Source organism: Salvelinus fontinalis, unplaced genomic scaffold (assembly GCF_029448725.1).
Source record: "Salvelinus fontinalis isolate EN_2023a unplaced genomic scaffold, ASM2944872v1 scaffold_0213, whole genome shotgun sequence".
In the NCBI taxonomy this organism is placed as follows: Eukaryota; Metazoa; Chordata; class Actinopteri; order Salmoniformes; family Salmonidae; genus Salvelinus; species Salvelinus fontinalis.
In genome coordinates this window covers 204821-228320 of record NW_026600422.1, presented here as the reverse complement: position 1 = coordinate 228320, position 23500 = coordinate 204821, and the positions used below count along the sequence as shown (strand labels likewise).

The 23500-nt window shown below is 45.9% G+C and overlaps 1 protein-coding gene across 4 annotated transcripts in view; it reads right to left on the bottom strand.

Annotated features, from left to right (window-relative positions):
- ncapg (non-SMC condensin I complex, subunit G) overlaps positions 1–23500 on the bottom strand; it is an 83726-nt gene that overhangs the window by 33081 nt on the left and 27145 nt on the right. For 2 of the 4 annotated variants that reach the window (XM_055912785.1, XM_055912784.1), the window contains exons 9-14: positions 18744–18797; positions 15482–15622; positions 13568–13691; positions 12560–12649; positions 10411–10605; positions 10001–10111 (exon numbers count right to left, since the gene is read on the bottom strand). In XM_055912785.1, coding sequence (XP_055768760.1) covers positions 10001–10111; positions 10411–10605; positions 12560–12649; positions 13568–13691; positions 15482–15622; positions 18744–18797 — 715 coding nt within the window. The remainder of the gene's footprint in view (positions 1–10000; positions 10112–10410; positions 10606–12559; positions 12650–13567; positions 13692–15481; positions 15623–18743; positions 18798–23500) is intronic. The other 2 variants (XM_055912786.1, XM_055912787.1) reach the window with 1 other exon arrangement.

The window sequence follows — 23500 nt, the reverse complement described above, 5'->3', positions numbered from 1 at the left end:
GAGGGAGGGAGGGAGGAGAGGGGGAGGGAGGGAGGGAGGAGAGGGGGAGGGAGGGAGGGAGGAGAGGAGGAGGGAGGGAGGAGAGGGGGAGGGAGGGAGGGAGGAGAGGGAGGGAGGTGAGGGGGAGGGAGGGAGGGAGGGAGGAGAGGGGGAGGGAGGGAGAAGAGGGAGGAGAAGAGGGAGGAGAAGAGGGAGGAGAAGAGGGAGGAGAAGAGGGAGGAGAAGAGGGAGGAGAAGAGGGAGGAGAAGAGGGAGGAGAAGAGGGAGGAGAAGAGGGAGGAGAAGAGGGAGGAGAAGAGGGAGGAGAAGAGGGAGGAGAAGAGGGAGATCTGTTAACTTATTTGGGCTTTTACAGGAATTTGTCTGGCATTTAACAAATAACAATAAACCATCAACATGAAAATGGTACCAGTTAGACGTTAGATTAGACAGTATAGTACCAGAGAGGAGAGGATAGCTGACATGGTGGGTCCTATACGTTAGATTAGACAGTATAGTACCAGAGAGGAGAGGAGAGCTGACATGGTGGGTCCTATACGTTAGATTAGACAGTATAGTACCAGAGAGGAGAGGAGAGCTGACATGGTGGGTCCTATACGTTAGATTAGACAGTATAGTACCAGAGAGGAGAGGAGAGCTGACATGGTGGGTCCTATACGTTAGATTAGACAGTATAGTACCAGAGAGGAGAGCTGACATGGTGGGTCCTATACGTTAGATTAGACAGTATAGTACCAGAGAGGAGAGCTGACATGGTGGGTCCTATACGTTAGATTAGACAGTATAGTACCAGAGAGGAGAGGATAGCTGACATGGTGGGTCCTATACGTTAGATTAGACAGTATAGTACCAGAGAGGAGAGGATAGCTGACATGGTGGGTCCTATACGTTAGATTAGACAGTATAGTACCAGAGAGGAGAGGATAGCTGACATGGTGGGTCCTAGACGTTAGATTAGACAGTATAGTACCAGAGAGGAGAGCTGACATGGTGGGTCCTATACGTTAGATTAGACAGTATAGTACCAGAGAGGAGAGGATAGCTGACATGGTGGGTCCTATACGTTAGATTAGACAGTATAGTACCAGAGAGGATAGCTGACATGGTGGGTCCTATACGTTAGATTAGACAGTATAGTACCAGAGAGGAGAGGATAGCTGACATGGTGGGTCCTATACGTTAGATTAGACAGTATAGTACCAGAGAGGATAGCTGACATGGTGGGTCCTATACGTTAGATTAGACAGTATAGTACCAGAGAGGAGAGGATAGCTGACATGGTGGGTCCTATACGTTAGATTAGACAGTATAGTACCAGAGAGGATAGCTGACATGGTGGGTCCTATACGTTAGATTAGACAGTATAGTACCAGAGAGGAGAGGATAGCTGACATGGTGGGTCCTATACGTTAGATTAGACAGTATAGTACCAGAGAGGAGAGCTGACATGGTGGGTCCTATACGTTAGATTAGACAGTATAGTACCAGAGAGGAGAGGATAGCTGACATGGTGGGTCCTATACGTTAGATTAGACAGTATAGTACCAGAGAGGAGAGGATAGCTGACATGGTGGGTCCTATACGTTAGATTAGACAGTATAGTACCAGAGAGGAGAGGATAGCTGACATGGTGGGTCCTATACGTTAGATTAGACAGTATAGTACCAGAGAGGAGAGGATAGCTGACATGGTGGGTCCTATACGTTAGATTAGACAGTATAGTACCAGAGAGGATAGCTGACATGGTGGGTCCTATACGTTAGATTAGACAGTATAGTACCAGAGAGGATAGCTGACATGGTGGGTCCTATACGTTAGATTAGACAGTATAGTACCAGAGAGGAGAGGATAGCTGACATGGTGGGTCCTATACGTTAGATTAGACAGTATAGTACCAGAGAGGATAGCTGACATGGTGGGTCCTATACGTTAGATTAGACAGTATAGTACCAGAGAGGAGAGCTGACATGGTGGGTCCTATACGTTAGATTAGACAGTATAGTACCAGAGAGGAGAGCTGACATGGTGGGTCCTATACGTTAGATTAGACAGTATAGTACCAGAGAGGATAGCTGACATGGTGGGTCCTATACGTTAGATTAGACAGTATAGTACCAGAGAGGAGAGGATAGCTGACATGGTGGGTCCTATACGTTAGATTAGACAGTATAGTACCAGAGAGGAGAGGATAGCTGACATGGTGGGTCCTATACGTTAGATTAGACAGTATAGTACCAGAGAGGAGAGCTGACATGGTGGGTCCTATACGTTAGATTAGACAGTATAGTACCAGAGAGGAGAGGATAGCTGACATGGTGGGTCCTATACGTTAGATTAGACAGTATAGTACCAGAGAGGAGAGGATAGCTGACATGGTGGGTCCTATACGTTAGATTAGACAGTATAGTACCAGAGAGGAGAGGATAGCTGACATGGTGGGTCCTATACGTTAGATTAGACAGTATAGTACCAGAGAGGAGAGGATAGCTGACATGGTGGGTCCTATACGTTAGATTAGACAGTATAGTACCAGAGAGGATAGCTGACATGGTGGGTCCTATACGTTAGATTAGACAGTATAGTACCAGAGAGGATAGCTGACATGGTGGGTCCTATACGTTAGATTAGACAGTATAGTACCAGAGAGGAGAGGATAGCTGACATGGTGGGTCCTATACGTTAGATTAGACAGTATAGTACCAGAGAGGATAGCTGACATGGTGGGTCCTATACGTTAGATTAGACAGTATAGTACCAGAGAGGAGAGGATAGCTGACATGGTGGGTCCTATACGTTAGATTAGACAGTATAGTACCAGAGAGGATAGCTGACATGGTGGGTCCTATACGTTAGATTAGACAGTATAGTACCAGAGAGGATAGCTGACATGGTGGGTCCTATACGTTAGATTAGACAGTATAGTACCAGAGAGGATAGCTGACATGGTGGGTCCTATACGTTAGATTAGACAGTATAGTACCAGAGAGGATAGCTGACATGGTGGGTCCTATACGTTAGATTAGACAGTATAGTACCAGAGAGGATAGCTGACATGGTGGGTCCTATACGTTAGATTAGACAGTATAGTACCAGAGAGGAGAGGATAGCTGACATGGTGGGTCCTATACGTTAGATTAGACAGTATAGTACCAGAGAGGAGAGCTGACATGGTGGGTCCTATACGTTAGATTAGACAGTATAGTACCAGAGAGGAGAGGATAGCTGACATGGTGGGTCCTATACGTTAGATTAGACAGTATAGTACCAGAGAGGATAGCTGACATGGTGGGTCCTATACGTTAGATTAGACAGTATAGTACCAGAGAGGATAGCTGACATGGTGGGTCCTATACGTTAGATTAGACAGTATAGTACCAGAGAGGATAGCTGACATGGTGGGTCCTATACGTTAGATTAGACAGTATAGTACCAGAGAGGAGAGCTGACATGGTGGGTCCTATACGTTAGATTAGACAGTATAGTACCAGAGAGGATAGCTGACATGGTGGGTCCTATACGTTAGATTAGACAGTATAGTACCAGAGAGGAGAGGATAGCTGACATGGTGGGTCCTATACGTTAGATTAGACAGTATAGTACCAGAGAGGAGAGGATAGCTGACATGGTGGGTCCTATACGTTAGATTAGACAGTATAGTACCAGAGAGGATAGCTGACATGGTGGGTCCTATACGTTAGATTAGACAGTATAGTACCAGAGAGGAGAGGATAGCTGACATGGTGGGTCCTATACGTTAGATTAGACAGTATAGTACCAGAGAGGAGAGGATAGCTGACATGGTGGGTCCTATACGTTAGATTAGACAGTATAGTACCAGAGAGGAGAGGATAGCTGACATGGTGGGTCCTATACGTTAGATTAGACAGTATAGTACCAGAGAGGAGAGGATAGCTGACATGGTGGGTCCTATACGTTAGATTAGACAGTATAGTACCAGAGAGGAGAGGATAGCTGACATGGTGGGTCCTATACGTTAGATTAGACAGTATAGTACCAGAGAGGATAGCTGACATGGTGGGTCCTATACGTTAGATTAGACAGTATAGTACCAGAGAGGATAGCTGACATGGTGGGTCCTATACGTTAGATTAGACAGTATAGTACCAGAGAGGATAGCTGACATGGTGGGTCCTATACGTTAGATTAGACAGTATAGTACCAGAGAGGAGAGGATAGCTGACATGGTGGGTCCTATACGTTAGATTAGACAGTATAGTACCAGAGAGGAGAGGATAGCTGACATGGTGGGTCCTATACGTTAGATTAGACAGTATAGTACCAGAGAGGAGAGGATAGCTGACATGGTGGGTCCTATACGTTAGATTAGACAGTATAGTACCAGAGAGGATAGCTGACATGGTGGGTCCTATACGTTAGATTAGACAGTATAGTACCAGAGAGGAGAGCTGACATGGTGGGTCCTATACGTTAGATTAGACAGTATAGTACCAGAGAGGAGAGGATAGCTGACATGGTGGGTCCTATACGTTAGATTAGACAGTATAGTACCAGAGAGGAGAGGATAGCTGACATGGTGGGTCCTATACGTTAGATTAGACAGTATAGTACCAGAGAGGATAGCTGACATGGTGGGTCCTATACGTTAGATTAGACAGTATAGTACCAGAGAGGATAGCTGACATGGTGGGTCCTATACGTTAGATTAGACAGTATAGTACCAGAGAGGAGAGGATAGCTGACATGGTGGGTCCTATACGTTAGATTAGACAGTATAGTACCAGAGAGGAGAGGATAGCTGACATGGTGGGTCCTATACGTTAGATTAGACAGTATAGTACCAGAGAGGAGAGGATAGCTGACATGGTGGGTCCTATACGTTAGATTAGACAGTATAGTACCAGAGAGGATAGCTGACATGGTGGGTCCTATACGTTAGATTAGACAGTATAGTACCAGAGAGGATAGCTGACATGGTGGGTCCTATACGTTAGATTAGACAGTATAGTACCAGAGAGGAGAGGATAGCTGACATGGTGGGTCCTATACGTTAGATTAGACAGTATAGTACCAGAGAGGATAGCTGACATGGTGGGTCCTATACGTTAGATTAGACAGTATAGTACCAGAGAGGAGAGCTGACATGGTGGGTCCTATACGTTAGATTAGACAGTATAGTACCAGAGAGGAGAGGATAGCTGACATGGTGGGTCCTATACGTTAGATTAGACAGTATAGTACCAGAGAGGATAGCTGACATGGTGGGTCCTATACGTTAGATTAGACAGTATAGTACCAGAGAGGATAGCTGACATGGTGGGTCCTATACGTTAGATTAGACAGTATAGTACCAGAGAGGAGAGGATAGCTGACATGGTGGGTCCTATACGTTAGATTAGACAGTATAGTACCAGAGAGGAGAGGATAGCTGACATGGTGGGTCCTATACGTTAGATTAGACAGTATAGTACCAGAGAGGATAGCTGACATGGTGGGTCCTATACGTTAGATTAGACAGTATAGTACCAGAGAGGATAGCTGACATGGTGGGTCCTATACGTTAGATTAGACAGTATAGTACCAGAGAGGAGAGGATAGCTGACATGGTGGGTCCTATACGTTAGATTAGACAGTATAGTACCAGAGAGGAGAGGATAGCTGACATGGTGGGTCCTATACGTTAGATTAGACAGTATAGTACCAGAGAGGATAGCTGACATGGTGGGTCCTATACGTTAGATTAGACAGTATAGTACCAGAGAGGATAGCTGACATGGTGGGTCCTATACGTTAGATTAGACAGTATAGTACCAGAGAGGATAGCTGACATGGTGGGTCCTATACGTTAGATTAGACAGTATAGTACCAGAGAGGAGAGGATAGCTGACATGGTGGGTCCTATACGTTAGATTAGACAGTATAGTACCAGAGAGGATAGCTGACATGGTGGGTCCTATACGTTAGATTAGACAGTATAGTACCAGAGAGGATAGCTGACATGGTGGGTCCTATACGTTAGATTAGACAGTATAGTACCAGAGAGGATAGCTGACATGGTGGGTCCTATACGTTAGATTAGACAGTATAGTACCAGAGAGGAGAGGATAGCTGACATGGTGGGTCCTATACGTTAGATTAGACAGTATAGTACCAGAGAGGAGAGGATAGCTGACATGGTGGGTCCTATACGTTAGATTAGACAGTATAGTACCAGAGAGGAGAGGATAGCTGACATGGTGGGTCCTATACGTTAGATTAGACAGTATAGTACCAGAGAGGATAGCTGACATGGTGGGTCCTATACGTTAGATTAGACAGTATAGTACCAGAGAGGAGAGGATAGCTGACATGGTGGGTCCTATACGTTAGATTAGACAGTATAGTACCAGAGAGGAGAGGATAGCTGACATGGTGGGTCCTATACGTTAGATTAGACAGTATAGTACCAGAGAGGATAGCTGACATGGTGGGTCCTATACGTTAGATTAGACAGTATAGTACCAGAGAGGATAGCTGACATGGTGGGTCCTATACGTTAGATTAGACAGTATAGTACCAGAGAGGAGAGGATAGCTGACATGGTGGGTCCTATACGTTAGATTAGACAGTATAGTACCAGAGAGGAGAGGATAGCTGACATGGTGGGTCCTATACGTTAGATTAGACAGTATAGTACCAGAGAGGAGAGGATAGCTGACATGGTGGGTCCTATACGTTAGATTAGACAGTATAGTACCAGAGAGGATAGCTGACATGGTGGGTCCTATACGTTAGATTAGACAGTATAGTACCAGAGAGGAGAGGATAGCTGACATGGTGGGTCCTATACGTTAGATTAGACAGTATAGTACCAGAGAGGATAGCTGACATGGTGGGTCCTATACGTTAGATTAGACAGTATAGTACCAGAGAGGAGAGGATAGCTGACATGGTGGGTCCTATACGTTAGATTAGACAGTATAGTACCAGAGAGGATAGCTGACATGGTGGGTCCTATACGTTAGATTAGACAGTATAGTACCAGAGAGGAGAGGATAGCTGACATGGTGGGTCCTATACGTTAGATTAGACAGTATAGTACCAGAGAGGAGAGGATAGCTGACATGGTGGGTCCTATACGTTAGATTAGACAGTATAGTACCAGAGAGGATAGCTGACATGGTGGGTCCTATACGTTAGATTAGACAGTATAGTACCAGAGAGGAGAGGATAGCTGACATGGTGGGTCCTATACGTTAGATTAGACAGTATAGTACCAGAGAGGATAGCTGACATGGTGGGTCCTATACGTTAGATTAGACAGTATAGTACCAGAGAGGATAGCTGACATGGTGGGTCCTATACGTTAGATTAGACAGTATAGTACCAGAGAGGATAGCTGACATGGTGGGTCCTATACGTTAGATTAGACAGTATAGTACCAGAGAGGAGAGGAGAGCTGACATGGTGGGTCCTATACGTTAGATTAGACAGTATAGTACCAGAGAGGAGAGGATAGCTGACATGGTGGGTCCTATACGTTAGATTAGACAGTATAGTACCAGAGAGGAGAGGATAGCTGACATGGTGGGTCCTATACGTTAGATTAGACAGTATAGTACCAGAGAGGATAGCTGACATGGTGGGTCCTATACGTTAGATTAGACAGTATAGTACCAGAGAGGAGAGGATAGCTGACATGGTGGGTCCTATACGTTAGATTAGACAGTATAGTACCAGAGAGGAGAGGATAGCTGACATGGTGGGTCCTATACGTTAGATTAGACAGTATAGTACCAGAGAGGATAGCTGACATGGTGGGTCCTATACGTTAGATTAGACAGTATAGTACCAGAGAGGAGAGGATAGCTGACATGGTGGGTCCTATACGTTAGATTAGACAGTATAGTACCAGAGAGGAGAGGATAGCTGACATGGTGGGTCCTATACGTTAGATTAGACAGTATAGTACCAGAGAGGATAGCTGACATGGTGGGTCCTATACGTTAGATTAGACAGTATAGTACCAGAGAGGATAGCTGACATGGTGGGTCCTATACGTTAGATTAGACAGTATAGTACCAGAGAGGAGAGCTGACATGGTGGGTCCTATACGTTAGATTAGACAGTATAGTACCAGAGAGGATAGCTGACATGGTGGGTCCTATACGTTAGATTAGACAGTATAGTACCAGAGAGGATAGCTGACATGGTGGGTCCTATACGTTAGATTAGACAGTATAGTACCAGAGAGGATAGCTGACATGGTGGGTCCTATACGTTAGATTAGACAGTATAGTACCAGAGAGGAGAGGATAGCTGACATGGTGGGTCCTATACGTTAGATTAGACAGTATAGTACCAGAGAGGATAGCTGACATGGTGGGTCCTATACGTTAGATTAGACAGTATAGTACCAGAGAGGAGAGGATAGCTGACATGGTGGGTCCTATACGTTAGATTAGACAGTATAGTACCAGAGAGGAGAGGATAGCTGACATGGTGGGTCCTATACGTTAGATTAGACAGTATAGTACCAGAGAGGAGAGGATAGCTGACATGGTGGGTCCTATACGTTAGATTAGACAGTATAGTACCAGAGAGGAGAGGATAGCTGACATGGTGGGTCCTATACGTTAGATTAGACAGTATAGTACCAGAGAGGATAGCTGACATGGTGGGTCCTAGACGTTAGATTAGACAGTATAGTACCAGAGAGGAGAGGAGAGCTGACATGGTGGGTCCTATACGTTAGATTAGACAGTATAGTACCAGAGAGGAGAGGAGAGCTGACATGGTGGGTCCTATACGTTAGATTAGACAGTATAGTACCAGAGAGGATAGCTGACATGGTGGGTCCTATACGTTAGATTAGACAGTATAGTACCAGAGAGGAGAGGAGAGCTGACATGGTGGGTCCTATACGTTAGATTAGACAGTATAGTACCAGAGAGGAGAGGAGAGCTGACATGGTGGGTCCTATACGTTAGATTAGACAGTATAGTACCAGAGAGGAGAGGATAGCTGACATGATGGGTCCTATACGTTAGATTAGACAGTATAGTACCAGAGAGGATAGCTGACATGGTGGGTCCTATACGTTAGATTAGACAGTATAGTACCAGAGAGGATAGCTGACATGGTGGGTCCTATACGTTAGATTAGACAGTATAGTACCAGAGAGGAGAGGATAGCTGACATGGTGGGTCCTATACGTTAGATTAGACAGTATAGTACCAGAGAGGAGAGCTGACATGGTGGGTCCTATACGTTAGATTAGACAGTATAGTACCAGAGAGGATAGCTGACATGGTGGGTCCTATACGTTAGATTAGACAGTATAGTACCAGAGAGGAGAGGATAGCTGACATGGTGGGTCCTATACGTTAGATTAGACAGTATAGTACCAGAGAGGAGAGGAGAGCTGACATGGTGGGTCCTATACGTTAGATTAGACAGTATAGTACCAGAGAGGATAGCTGACATGGTGGGTCCTATACGTTAGATTAGACAGTATAGTACCAGAGAGGAGAGGAGAGCTGACATGGTGGGTCCTATACGTTAGATTAGACAGTATAGTACCAGAGAGGATAGCTGACATGGTGGGTCCTATACGTTAGATTAGACAGTATAGTACCAGAGAGGAGAGGATAGCTGACATGGTGGGTCCTATACGTTAGATTAGACAGTATAGTACCAGAGAGGATAGCTGACATGGTGGGTCCTATACGTTAGATTAGACAGTATAGTACCAGAGAGGAGAGGATAGCTGACATGGTGGGTCCTATACGTTAGATTAGACAGTATAGTACCAGAGAGGAGAGGAGAGCTGACATGGTGGGTCCTATACGTTAGATTAGACAGTATAGTACCAGAGAGGAGAGGATAGCTGACATGGTGGGTCCTATACGTTAGATTAGACAGTATAGTACCAGAGAGGATAGCTGACATGGTGGGTCCTATACGTTAGATTAGACAGTATAGTACCAGAGAGGATAGCTGACATGGTGGGTCCTATACGTTAGATTAGACAGTATAGTACCAGAGAGGAGAGGATAGCTGACATGGTGGGTCCGATCCTGGTCTTGATGTTCATCTGTTTCAGCAGCTCAGCACACATGGTCAGACAGCGCAGTAGAGTCTCTGGGTCCGTCTGACAGAGAGAAACACAGCGGTTACACACGGAGACAAGAACGCAGGGGGTCTCTACCTTCTCCGTGCGTCTCCTTGTCCTCCTGCTGTGTGTCTGTGGTGTGTGTACCTTCTCCGTGTCTCTGTCTCCTTGTCCTCCTGCTGTGTGTCTGTGGTGTGTGTGTGTGTGTGTGTGTGTGTCTGTGGTGTGTGTGTGTGTGTGTGTGTGTGTCTGTGGTGTGTGTGTGTGTGTGTGTGTCTGTGGTGTGTGTGTGGTGTGTGTGTGTCTGTGGTGTGTGTGTGTGTCTGTGGTGTGTGTACCTTCTCCGTGCGTGTCTCTGTCTCCTTGTCCTCCTGCTGTGTGTCTGTGTTCTCCTCCTGCAGTATGTCGTTCCTCCGGTTCTCCAGGTCAGTTATAGAGTCCTTCAGCTCTGCTGCTCTGTTGAACTCCTGGTTACTGATACACTCCTCTAAGGCCTGTTTAGCCTCTAGGATACCAACTTTCACCTCCGCTAGCTGGAAGGAGAGAGGAGACAGAGGAGAGAGAGGAGAGAGAGGAGAGAGAGGAGAGAGAGGAGAGAGAGGAGAGAGAGGAGAGAGAGGAGAGAGAGGAGAGAGAGGAGAGAGAGGAGAGAGAGAGGAGAGAGAGAGGAGAGAGGAGAGAGAGGAGAGAGAGGAGAGAGAGGAGAGGAGAGAGAGGAGAGAGAGAGGAGAGAAAGAGGAGAGAGAGGAGAGAGAGGAGAGGAGAGAGAGAGAGAGAGAGGAGAGAGAGAGAGAGAGAGAGAGAGGAGAGAGAGAGGAGAGAGAGAGAGAGAGGAGAGAGAGACAGAGACAGAGAGGAGAGAGAGAGAGAGAGGAGAGAGAGAGACAGAGACAGAGACAGAGACAGAGAGGAGAGAGAGAGGAGAGAGACAGAGACAGAGAGAGAGACAGAGACAGAGAGGAGAGAGAGAGAGACAGAGGAGAGGAGAGAGAGGAGAGAGAGAGAGAGAGAGAGGAGAGAGAGACAGAGGAGAGGAGAGAGAGACAGAGGAGAGGAGAGAGAGAGGAGAGAGAGAGAGAGATAGGTTACAGACAGTAAAGAGCTTCTGGACATCGGAACAGCGACCACTAACCTCCACTTGGACGAGGACTTATACTTCAATGAGTAGGAGACAAAATATATTTCGGATTATCACGGACCAGGTCCAAATCCCCGATACTCAAATTAGGACAAGGCGCTATAGTCGCCGGCGTGCGGGATACCCGACGAGACCACGTCGGAGAGTGTATAAAAATCACCTCTAGCCTCCGTTCTATTGGCGAACGTGCAATCACCGGAGAATAAACTGGATGAGCTCCGTTAGTATAGTCTATCAATGGAAATCGGAAGACCTGTAACATCCTGTGTTTCTCCAAGTCTTGGCTGAACAAGAACACGGTAAATATACATCTAGCTGGTTTTCTATACATCGGCAGGATAGAACGGCATCGTCGGTGAAGCTCAGAGGAGTGCGTCTATAATACCAAGTAAGTCATGAGGTTCTGCTCTCCTGAGGTAGAATACCTCATGATAAGCTATAGACCATATTATTTACCAAGAGAGTTTATATCTGCTCTCCGGAGGTAGAATACCTCATGATAAGCTATAGACCATATTATTTACCAAGAGAGTTTTATATCTGCTCTCCGGAGGTAGAATACCTCATGATAAGCTATAGACCATATTATTTACCAAGAGAGTTTTATATCTGCTCTCCTGAGGTAGAATACCTCATGATAAGCTATAGACCATATTATTTACCAAGAGAGTTTATATCTGCTCTCCGGAGGTAGAATACCTCATGATAAGCCATAGACCATATTATTTACCAAGAGAGTTTATATCTGCTCTCCGGAGGTAGAATACCTCATGATAAGCTATAGACCATATTATTTACCAAGAGAGTTTATATCTGCTCTCCGGAGGTAGAATACCTCGTAATAAGCTATAGACCATATTATTTACCAAGAGAGTTTTATATCTGCTCTCCGGAGGTAGATTACCTCATGATAAGCTATAGACCATATTATTTACCAACAGAGTTTATATCTGCTCTCCGGAGGTAGAATACCTCATATGATAAGCTATAGACCATATTATTTACCAAGAGAGTTTTATATCTGCTCTCCGGAGGTAGATTACCTCATGATAAGCTATAGACCATATTATTTACCAACAGAGTTTATATCTGCTCTCCGGAGGTAGAATACCTCATAATAAGCTATAGACCATATTATTTACCAAGAGAGTTTATATCTGCTCTCCTGAGGTAGAATACCTCATGATAAGGATATTCTTTTGTAGAGAGAGGGAGAGGTAAAGGAGAGGGAATAGGAGAGAGGGGGAGAGGATGGAAAGAGGGAGGATTAGATAGAGAAGAGAGAGGGAGAGGATGGAAAGAGGGAGGATTAGAGAGAGAATAAAGGAGAGATACAGCAGAGTGATTACCTTAACTTGTTTCCTGCGGTTCTCGTTCTCATCCAGCGGCTGTCTGACGACTACGATGGGCTCACGCACCTCCGAGATCGCCTCCGCCACCTGGCGCACACACACACACACACACACACACACACAAACACACACACAGGTTAACACTTTCACTACACCTTTATCTATTGTGAGAATGGGTTGAACCTGCAGTGAGTCTGTGGTCGTCAGATATTAGGGAAGTACTCGACTTGGGCAGGACTTTACCGGAGCTAAGAACCGAAACTTATTTTATTTCACCGTTATTTAACCAGGTAAGCTAGTTGAGAACAAGTTCTCATTTACAACTGCGACCTGGCCAAGATAAAGCAAAGCAGTGCGACACAAACAACAACACAGAGTTACACATGGAATAAACAAACGTACAGTCAATAACACAATAGAAAAATCTATATACAGTGTGTGCAAATGAGGTGAGATAAGGGAGGTAAGGCAATAAATAGGCCATAGTGGCGAGGTAATTACAATATAGCAATTAAACACTGGAGTGACAGATGTGCAGAAGATGAATGTGCAAGTAGAGATACTGGGGTGCGAAAGGAGAAAAAAAACAAAAAACAATAATGGGGATGAGGTAGTTGGATGGGCTGTATAGAGATGGGCTGTGTACAGCTGCAATGATCTGTAATCTGACAGCTGATGCTTAAAGTCAGTGAGGGAGACTGGATGGGCTGTATAGAGATGGGCTGTGTACAGCTGTAATGATCTGTAATCTGACAGCTGATGCTTAAAGTCAGTGAGGGAGACTTTAAAATGGTTTTACTGCTACAACTCCTGTTACTCCTATAGAATATCAGCTCAAAGGTATTGTGGAGCTCCGCCCCCTAAATATAAACAGGACCAGCACCCAGAATGAGTACCAGTACCCATTTCAGTCCAAATCAAGCACTGTATTAGGGTCAATAGTTTCTCTGTGGTGTGTGTGTGTGTGTGTGTGTGTGTGTGTGTGTGTGTGTGTGTGTAACCTACGGTCTGAGTGCGTCTGTGATCGTCAGGTATCAAGGTCAGTAGTTTCTCCGTCAGCAGAGAGACCAGAGAGGCAGGAGTCTGAGGTAGGACCAGCATCTCCTGTAACACAGCCACCACACGCTTCCTACACACACACACACACACACACATTAACACTTTCTGTAGCACCATATAAAAACAGAAAGATAAGCCTGATTGACTCCCTGCCGGACTAGATGCACTGTCGTTGAATCAACCAATGGTTGTGTACCTCGTTATCGACTGATACGTTAAATAGATCAGATTTACTAGATCATGTGATGTGGTTAGTTAATAGATCAGATTTACCAGGTCATCTGATATGTTAAATATCTATCCAGGCGTCTGTAATGTGGTCAGGCAGGAACTCAACCACTGATGGCTACATTACCTCCCCCAAGCACCACCCATCACCTCTCTCTCCCATCCCCCCCTCCCCTACCCATAACCCCCCCATCCACCACCCACCCCCTACCCATAAACCCCCCCTCCTCCCCCCATCCCCTCACCTTCCTCCCCCATCCCCTCACCTTCCTCCCTCCTCCCCCCATCCCCCTCATCCCCTCCTCCCATCCCCTCCCCCCTCCTCCCATCCCCTCCTCTCACCTTCCATCCCCTCCTCTCACCTTCCTCCCTCTTCATTGGTATCCAGACAGCCAGTGAGGTGGATGAGTTGTTGAGAGATGAACTCTTTAGTCATTACCTCCCCCCTCACCTCCCTCCTCCCCCCATCCCCTCCTCCCATCCCCTCCTCTCACCTTCCTCCCTCTTCATTGGTATCCAGACAGCCAGTGAGGTGGATGAGTTGTTGAGAGATGAACTCTTTAGTCATTACCTCCCCCCTCACCTCCCTCCTCCCCCCATCCCCTCCCCCCTCCTCCCATCCCCTCCTCTCACCTTCCTCCCTCTTCATTGGTATCCAGACAGCCAGTGAGGTGGATGAGTTGTTGAGAGATGAACTCTTTAGTCATTACCTCCCCCCTCACCTCCCTCCTCCCCCCATCCCCTCCCCCCTCCTCCCATCCCCTCCTCTCACCTTCCTCCCTCTTCATTGGTATCCAGACAGCCAGTGAGGTGGATGAGTTGTTGAGAGATGAACTCTTTAGTCATTACCTCCCCCCTCACCTCCCTCCTCCCCCCATCCCCTCCCCCCTCCTCCCATCCCCTCCTCTCACCTTCCTCCCTCTTCATTGGTATCCAGACAGCCAGTGAGGTGGATGAGTTGTTGAGAGATGAACTCTTTAGTCATTACCTCCCCCCTCACCTCCCTCCTCCCCCCATCCCCTCCTCCCATCCCCTCCCCCCTCCTCCCATCCCCTCCTCTCACCTTCCTCCCTCTTCATTGGTATCCAGACAGCCAGTGAGGTGGATGAGTTGTTGAGAGATGAACTCTTTAGTCATTACCTCCCCCCTCACCTCCCTCCTCCCCCCATCCCCTCCCCCCCTCCTCCCATCCCCTCCTCTCACCTTCCTCCCTCTTCATTGGTATCCAGACAGCCAGTGAGGTGGATGAGTTGTTGAGAGATGAACTCTTTAGTCATTACCTCCCCCCTCACCTCCCTCCTCCCCCCATCCCCTCCCCCCCTCCTCCCATCCCCTCCTCTCACCTTCCTCCCTCTTCATTGGTATCCAGACAGCCAGTGAGGTGGATGACTTGTTGAGAGATGAACTCTTTAGTCATTACCTCCCCATCCCCCTCCCCTACCCCCCCCCCCCCCCCACCCCCTACCCATACCCCCCCCCCCCCCATCCCCTACCCATAACCCCCCCCCACCCCCTACCCATACCCCCCCCCCCCCCATCCCCTACCCATAACCCCCCCCACCCCCTACCCATAACCCCCCCCCCCCCCCTCCCCCCATCACCTCCCCCTCCCCCCTCCTCCCATCCCCTCACCTTCCTCCCTCTTCATTGGTATCCAGACAGCCAGAGAGGTGGATGAGTTGTTGAGAGATAAATTCTTTAGTCATCACCTCCTCCAGCTGAGCAAAGTCTCCTTTCTGCTCTTCAGACAGCACCGGGACACGCTTCACATACCTGGTATTACACAGTAATAAGTTATAACACTTCATATACCTGGTATAACACAGTAATAACAGTTATAACACTTCATATACCTGGTATTACACAGTAATAAGTTAGAACACACTTCATAAACCTGGTATTACACATTAATAACAGTTATAACACTTCATATACCTGGTATAACACAGTAATAAGTTATAACACACTTCATATACCTGGTATTACACATTAATAACAGTTATAACACTTCATATACCTGGTATTACACATTACTAAGTTATAACACACTTCACATACCTGGTATTACACATTACTAAGTTATAACACACTTCATATACCTGGTATTACACAGTAATAATAGTTATACCACTTCATATACCTGGTATAACACAGTAATAACAGTTATAACACACTTCATATACCTGGTATTACACAGTAATAATAGTTATAACACTTCATATACCTGGTATTACACATTAATACGTTATAACGCTTCATATACCTGGTATTACACAGTAATAAGTTATAACACACTTCACATACCTGGTATTACACAGTAATACGTTATAACGCTTCATATACCTGGTATTACACAGTAATAAGTTATAACACACGTCATATACCTGGTATTACACAGTAATACGCTATAACGCTTCACATACCTGGTATTACAGTAATAAGTTATAACACACGTCATATACCTGGTATTACACAGTAATAAGTTAGAACACACTTCATATACCTGGTATTACACATGAATAATAGTTAACACTTCATATACCTGGTATTACAGTAATACTAGTTATAACACACTTCATATACCTGGTATTACACAGTAAAAAGTTATAACACTTCATATACCTGGTATTACACATTAACAATAGTTACAACACACTTCATAAACCTGATATTACACATTACTAGTTATAACACTTCATATACCTGGTATTACACAGTAATAATAGTTATAACACTTCACACTCACTGTCATGCCATGAAATGGGTTGAGGTTAGGGCTCTGTGCAGTTAAGTTCTTCCACACCGATGTCTACAAACCATCTCTGTATGGACCTCGCTTTGTGCACGGGGGCATTGTCATGCTGAAACAGGAAAGGGCCTTCCCCAGACTGTTGCCACCAAGTTGGAAGCACAGAATCATCTAGAATGTCATCGTATGCTGTAGCGTTAAGATTTCCCTTCACTGGAACTAAGGGCCCCGAACCATGAAAAACATCCCCAGACCATTATTCTTCCTCCACCAAACTTTACAGTTGTCACTATGCATTCGGGCAGGTAGCGTTCTCCTGGCATCCGCCAAACCCAGATTTGTCCCAAAAGACTGACAGATGGTGAAGCGTGATTAATCACTCCAGAGAACGTGTTTCCACTGCTCCAGAATCCAACGGTATATGAAGCAGCGAGCTTTACACCACTCCATCCGACGCTTGGCATTGCGCATGGTGATCTTAGGCTTGTGTGCAGCTGCTCGGGCCACGGAAACCCATTTCATGAAGCTCCAAACTAACAGTTCTTGTGCTGACGTTGCTTCCTGAGGCTCTTTGGAACTTGGTTGTAAGTGTTGCAACCGAGGACAGACCATTTGTACACGCTTCAGCACTCAGTGTTCCTGTTCTGCGAGCTTGTGCGGTCTACCACTTAGCGGTTAAGCCGTTGTTGCTCCTAGATGTCTCCACTTCACAATAACAGAACTTACAGTTGAGTGGGGGCAGCTCTAGCAGGGCAGACATTTGACGAAGTGACTTGTTGGAAAAGTGACATCCTATGACAGTGTCACGTTGAAAGTCACTGAGCTCTTCAGTAAGGCCATTCTACTGCCAGTGTTTGTCTGTGGAGATTGCATGGCTGTGTGCTCGATTTTATACATCTGTCAGCAACAGGTGTGGCTGAACTAGCCAAATCCACCAATTTGAAGGGGTGTCCATTTACTACATAGTTAAATATCAGTTATACATTGAGTATACAAAACATACATCAGTTATAACATGTTAACACCACTACACTGCCTTCATAGACCTGTTATAACATGTTAATCATGTAGGTATACATCAGTTATAACATGTTAACACTACTACTCTCTTCATATACCTGTTATAATATATTAAAGTAGGTATACATCAGTTATAACCTGTTATAATATGTTAAAGTAGGTATACATCAGTTATAACATGTTAATACCACTACTAAACTGTCTTCATATACCGGTTATAACATGTTAACACTACACTGTCTTCATATACCAGTTATAACATGTTAAAGTAGGTATACATCAGTTATAACCTGTTATAATATGTTAAAGTAGGTATACATCAGTTATAACATGTTAATACCACTACTAAACTGTCTTCATATACCTGTTATAACATGTTAACACTACACTGTCTTCATATACCAGTTATAACATGTTAAAGTAGGTATACATCAGTTATAACATGGTAACACCACTACACTGCCTTCATATACCTGTTATAACATGTTAAAGTAGGTAAACATCAGTTATAACATGTTAACACTACACTACTACACTACCTTCATATACCAGTTACAACATGTTAAAGTAGGTATACATCAGTTATAACATGGTAACACCACTACACTGCCTTCATATACCAGTTATAACATGTTAAAGTAGGAATACATCAGTTATAACATGTTAACACCACTACACTGTCTTCATATACCAGTTATAACATGTTAAAGTAGGTATACATCAGTTATAACATGTTAAAGTAGGTATACATCAGTTATAACATGTTAATACCACTACTAAACTGTCTTCATATACCCGTTATAACATGTTAAAGTAGGTATACATCAGTTATAACATGTTAAAGTAGGTATACATCAGTTATAACATGTTAAAGTAGGTATACATCAGTTATAACATGTTAACACCACTACACTGTCTTCATATACCAGTTATAACATGTTAAAGTAGGTATACATCAGTTATAACATGTTAAAGTAGGTATACATCAGTTATAACATGTTAAAGTAGGTATACATCAGTTATAACATGTTAACACCACTACACTGTCTTCATATACCAGTTATAACATGTTAAAGTAGGTATACATCAGTTATAACCTGTTAACACTACACTGCCTGGACAAACCTAGTAGTAATGCTTCTCTGGTTTGCAGACAGCACTGGCAGGCCCTTCACATATCTAGAGAGAACAGACGGGAGACAACGGACTGTATTCACAAAGATGCTCAGAGGAGGAGTATCTAGTCCATATCACTAGAATCTAACAGGCCAAAACTGATCCTAGATCAGAACTACTACCCTGAGACAACGGCCTGTCAGAGCCCTGATCCGGTCCATATCACTGGAATCTAACAGGCCAAAACTGATCCTGGATCAGAACTCCTACCCTGAGACAACGGCCTGTCAGAGCCCTGACCCGGTCCATATCACTAGAATCTAACAGGCCAAAACTGATCCTGGATCAGAACTCCTACCCTGAGACAGGGGAGACAACGGCCTGTCAGAGCCCTGACCCGGTCCATATCACTAGAATCTAACAGGCCAAAACTGATCCTAGATCAGAACTCCTACCCTGAGACAGGAGGAGACAACGGGCTGTCAGAGCCCTGACCCGGTCCATATCACTAGAATCTAACAGGCCAAAACTGATCCTAGATCAGAACTACTACCCTGAGACAGGGGCCTGTCAGAGCCCTGACCCGGTCCATATCACTAGAATCTAACAGGCCAAAACTGACGGTACTCTGATCCCACCCGGAGCCTCTTTGTGACCACAGGTCCAGCGGACGGTTGAAACATTGAACACGGTAACAATCTTCCCCTTTTCTCAGAGCTAGTTTGAGTTCTGCTAGTTACAGTCTTCCTCTCCCATCAGTCTGTCCTTAACATCTCTCCAGTCTACCTACATGCCTACCAGTCTAGTTTGAGTTCTGCTAGTTACAGTCTTCCTCTCCCATCAGTCTGTCCTTAACATCTCTCCAGTCTACCTACATGCCTACCAGTCTAGTTTGAGTTCTGCTAGTTACAGTCTTCCTCTCCCATCAGTCTGTCCTTAACATCTCTCCAGTCTACCTACATGCCTACCAGTCTAGTTTGAGTTCTGCTAGTTACAGTCTTCCTCTCCCATCAGTCTGTCCTTAACATCTCTCCAGTCTACCTACATGCCTACCAGTCTAGTTTGAGTTCTGCTAGTTACAGTCTTCCTCTCCCATCAGTCTGTCCTTAACATCTCTCCAGTCTACCTACATGCCTACCAGTCTAGTTTGAGTTCTGCTAGTTACAGTCTTCCTCTCCCATCAGTCTGTCCTTAACATCTCTCCAGTCTACCTACATGCCTACCAGTCTAGTTTGAGTTCTGCTAGTTACAGTCTTCCTCTCCCATCAGTCTGTCCTTAACATCTCTCCAGTCTACCTACATGCCTACCAGTCTAGTTTGAGTTCTGCTAGTTACAGTCTTCCTCTCCCATCAGTCTGTCCTTAACATCTCTCCAGTCTACCTACATGCCTACCAGTCTAGTTTGAGTCCTGCTAGTTACAGTCTTCCTCTCCCATCAGTCTGTCCTTAACATCTCTCCAGTCTACCTACATGCCTACCAGTCTAGTTTGAGTTCTGCTAGTTACAGTCTTCCTCTCCCATCAGTCTGTCCTTAACATCTCTCCAGTCTACCTACATGCCTACCAGTCTAGTTTGAGTTCTGCTAGTTACAGTCTTCCTCTCCCATCAGTCTGTCCTTAACATCTCTCCAGTCTACCTACATGCCTACCAGTCTAGTTTGAGTTCTGCTAGTTACAGTCTTCCTCTCCCATCAGTCTGTCCTTAACATCTCTCCAGTCTACCTACATGCCTACCAGTCTAGTTTGAGTTCTGCTAGTTACAGTCTTCCTCTCCCATCAGTCTGTCCTTAACATCTCTCCAGTCTACCTACATGCCTACCAGTCTAGTTTGAGTTCCGCTAGTTACAGTCTTCCTCTCCCATCAGTCTGTCCTTAACATCTCTCCAGTCTACCTACATGCCTACCAGTCTAGTTTGAGTCCTGCTAGTTACAGTCTTCCTCTCCCATCAGTCTGTCCTTAACATCTCTCCAGTCTACCTACATGCCTACCAGTCTAGTTTGAGTTCTGCTAGTTACAGTCTTCCTCTCCCATCAGTCTGTCCTTAACATCTCTCCAGTCTACCTACATGCCTACCAGTCTAGTTTGAGTTCTGCTAGTTACAGTCTTCCTCTCCCATCAGTCTGTCCTTAACATCTCTCCAGTCTACCTACATGCCTACCAGTCTAGTTTGAGTTCTGCTAGTTACAGTCTTCCTCTCCCATCAGTCTGTCCTTAACATCTCTCCAGTCTACCTACATGCCTACCAGTCTAGTTTGAGTTCTGCTAGTTACAGTCTTCCTCTCCCATCAGTCTGTCCTTAACATCTCTACAGTCTACCTACATGCCTACCAGTCTAGTTTGAGTTCTGCTAGTTACAGTCTTCCTCTCCCATCAGTCTGTCCTTAACATCTCTCCAGTCTACCTACATGCCTACCAGTCTAGTTTGAGTTCTGCTAGTTACAGTCTTCATCTCCCATCAGTCTGTCCTTAACATCTCTCCAGTCTACCTACATGCCTACCAGTCTAGTTTGAGTCCTGCTAGTTACAGTCTTCCTCTCCCATCAGTCTGTCCTTAACATCTCTCCAGTCTACCTACATGCCTACCAGTCTAGTTTGAGTCCTGCTAGTTACAGTCTTTATCTCCCATCAGTCTGTCCTTAACATCTCTCCAGTCTACCTACATGCCTACCAGTCTAGTTTGAGTTCTGCTAGTTACAGTCTTCCTCTCCCATCAGTCTGTCCTTAACATCTCTCCAGTCTACCTACATGCCTACCAGTCTAGTTTGAGTCCTGCTAGTTACAGTCTTCCTCTCCCATCAGTCTGTCCTTAACATCTCTCCAGTCTACCTACATGCCTACCAGTCTAGTTTGAGTTCTGCTAGTTACAGTCTTCATCTCCCATCAGTCTGTCCTTAACATCTCTCCAGTCTACCTACATGCCTACCAGTCTAGTTTGAGTCCTGCTAGTTACAGTCTTCCTCTCCCATCAGTCTGTCCTTAACATCTCTCCAGTCTACCTACATGCCTACCAGTCTAGATATCACTGGGACTAGCCTTAAAATACTGGTCCTATAGACCGACGATAGACTTGAGTCAGTGTTTCCCCAAACCTCTCCTCCAATAAACCCCCCGGGCCTGTCCAAGAATTATGTATTCCACGACTAGCAAAGCTGAGGTAGTCTGGGAAAGGGTTGTGGGGGGGGGGGGGGGGGGGGGTACTGGCTGGAGGAACATCCAGGAGAGGGTTGGGGAAGTTGACATATGTGATGTGTTATATGGGATGTAGTGGTGGTCTTACCCGTAGTCAGGGTGATGTAGTGGTGGTCTTACCCGTAGTCAGGGTGATGTATGGGATGTAGTGGTAGTCTTACCCGTAGTCAGGGTGATGTAGTGGTAGTCTTACCCGTAGTCAGGGTGATGTATGGGATGTAGTGGTAGTCTTACCCGTAGTCAGGGTGATGTAGTGGTAGTCTTACCCGTAGTCAGGGTGATGTATGGGATGTAGTGGTAGTCTTACCCGTAGTCAGGGTGATGTAGTGGTGGTCTTACCCGTAGTCAGGGTGATGAAGTGGTAGTCTTACCCGTAGTCAGGGTGATGTAGTGGTGGTCTTACCCGTAGTCAGGGCGATGTATGGGATGTAGTGGTAGTCTTACCCGTAGTCAGGGTGATGTAGTGGCGGTCTTACCCGTAGTCAGGGTGATGTAGTGGTGGTCTTACCCGTAGTCAGGGTGATGTATGGGATGTAGTGGTAGTCTTACCCGTAGTCAGGGTGATGTATGGGATGTAGTGGTAGTCTTACCCGTAGTCAGGGTGATGTAGTGGTGGTCTTACCCGTAGTCAGGGTGATGTAGTGGTAGTCTTACCCGTAGTCAGGGTGATGTAGTGGTGGTCTTACCCGTAGTCAGGGTGATGTATGGGATGTAGTGGTAGTCTTACCCGTAGTCAGGGTGATGTAGTGGCGGTCTTACCCGTAGTCAGGGTGATGTAGTGGTAGTCTTACCCGTAGTCAGGGTGATGTAGTGGTAGTCTTACCCGTAGTCAGGGTGATGTAGTGGTGGTCTTACCCGTAGTCAGGGTGATGTAGTGGTGGTCTTACCCGTAGTCAGGGTGATGTATGGGATGTAGTGGTAGTCTTACCCGTAGTCAGGGTGATGTAGTGGTAGTCTTACCCGTAGTCAGGGTGATGTATGGGATGTAGTGGCAGTCTTACCCGTAGCCAGGGTGATGTAGTGGCGGTCTTACCCGTAGTCAGGGTGATGTAGTGGCGGTCTTACCCGTAGTCAGGGTGATGTAGTGGCGGTCTTACCCGTAGTCAGGGTGATGTAGTGGCGGTCTTACCCGTAGTCAGGGTGATGTAGTGGCGGTCTTACCCGTAGTCAGGGTGATGTAGTGGCGGTCTTACCCGTAGTCAGGGTGATGTAGTGGCGGTCTTACCCGTAGTCAGGGTGATGTAGTGGCGGTCTTACCCGTAGTCAGGGTGATGTAGAGGCGGTCTTACCCGTAGTCAGGGTGATGTAGAGGCGGTCTTACCCGTAGTCAGGGTGATGTAGTGGCGGTCTTACCCGTAGTCAGGGTGATGTAGTGGCGGTCTTACCCGTAGTCAGGGTGATGTAGTGGCGGTCTTACCCGTAGTCAGGGTGATGTAGTGGCGGTCTTACCCGTAGTCAGGGTGATGTAGTGGCGGTCTTACCCGTAGTCAGGGTGATGTAGTGGCGGTCTTACCCGTAGTCAGGGTGATGTAGTGGCGGTCTTACCCGTAGTCAGGGTGATGTAGTGGCGGTCTTAC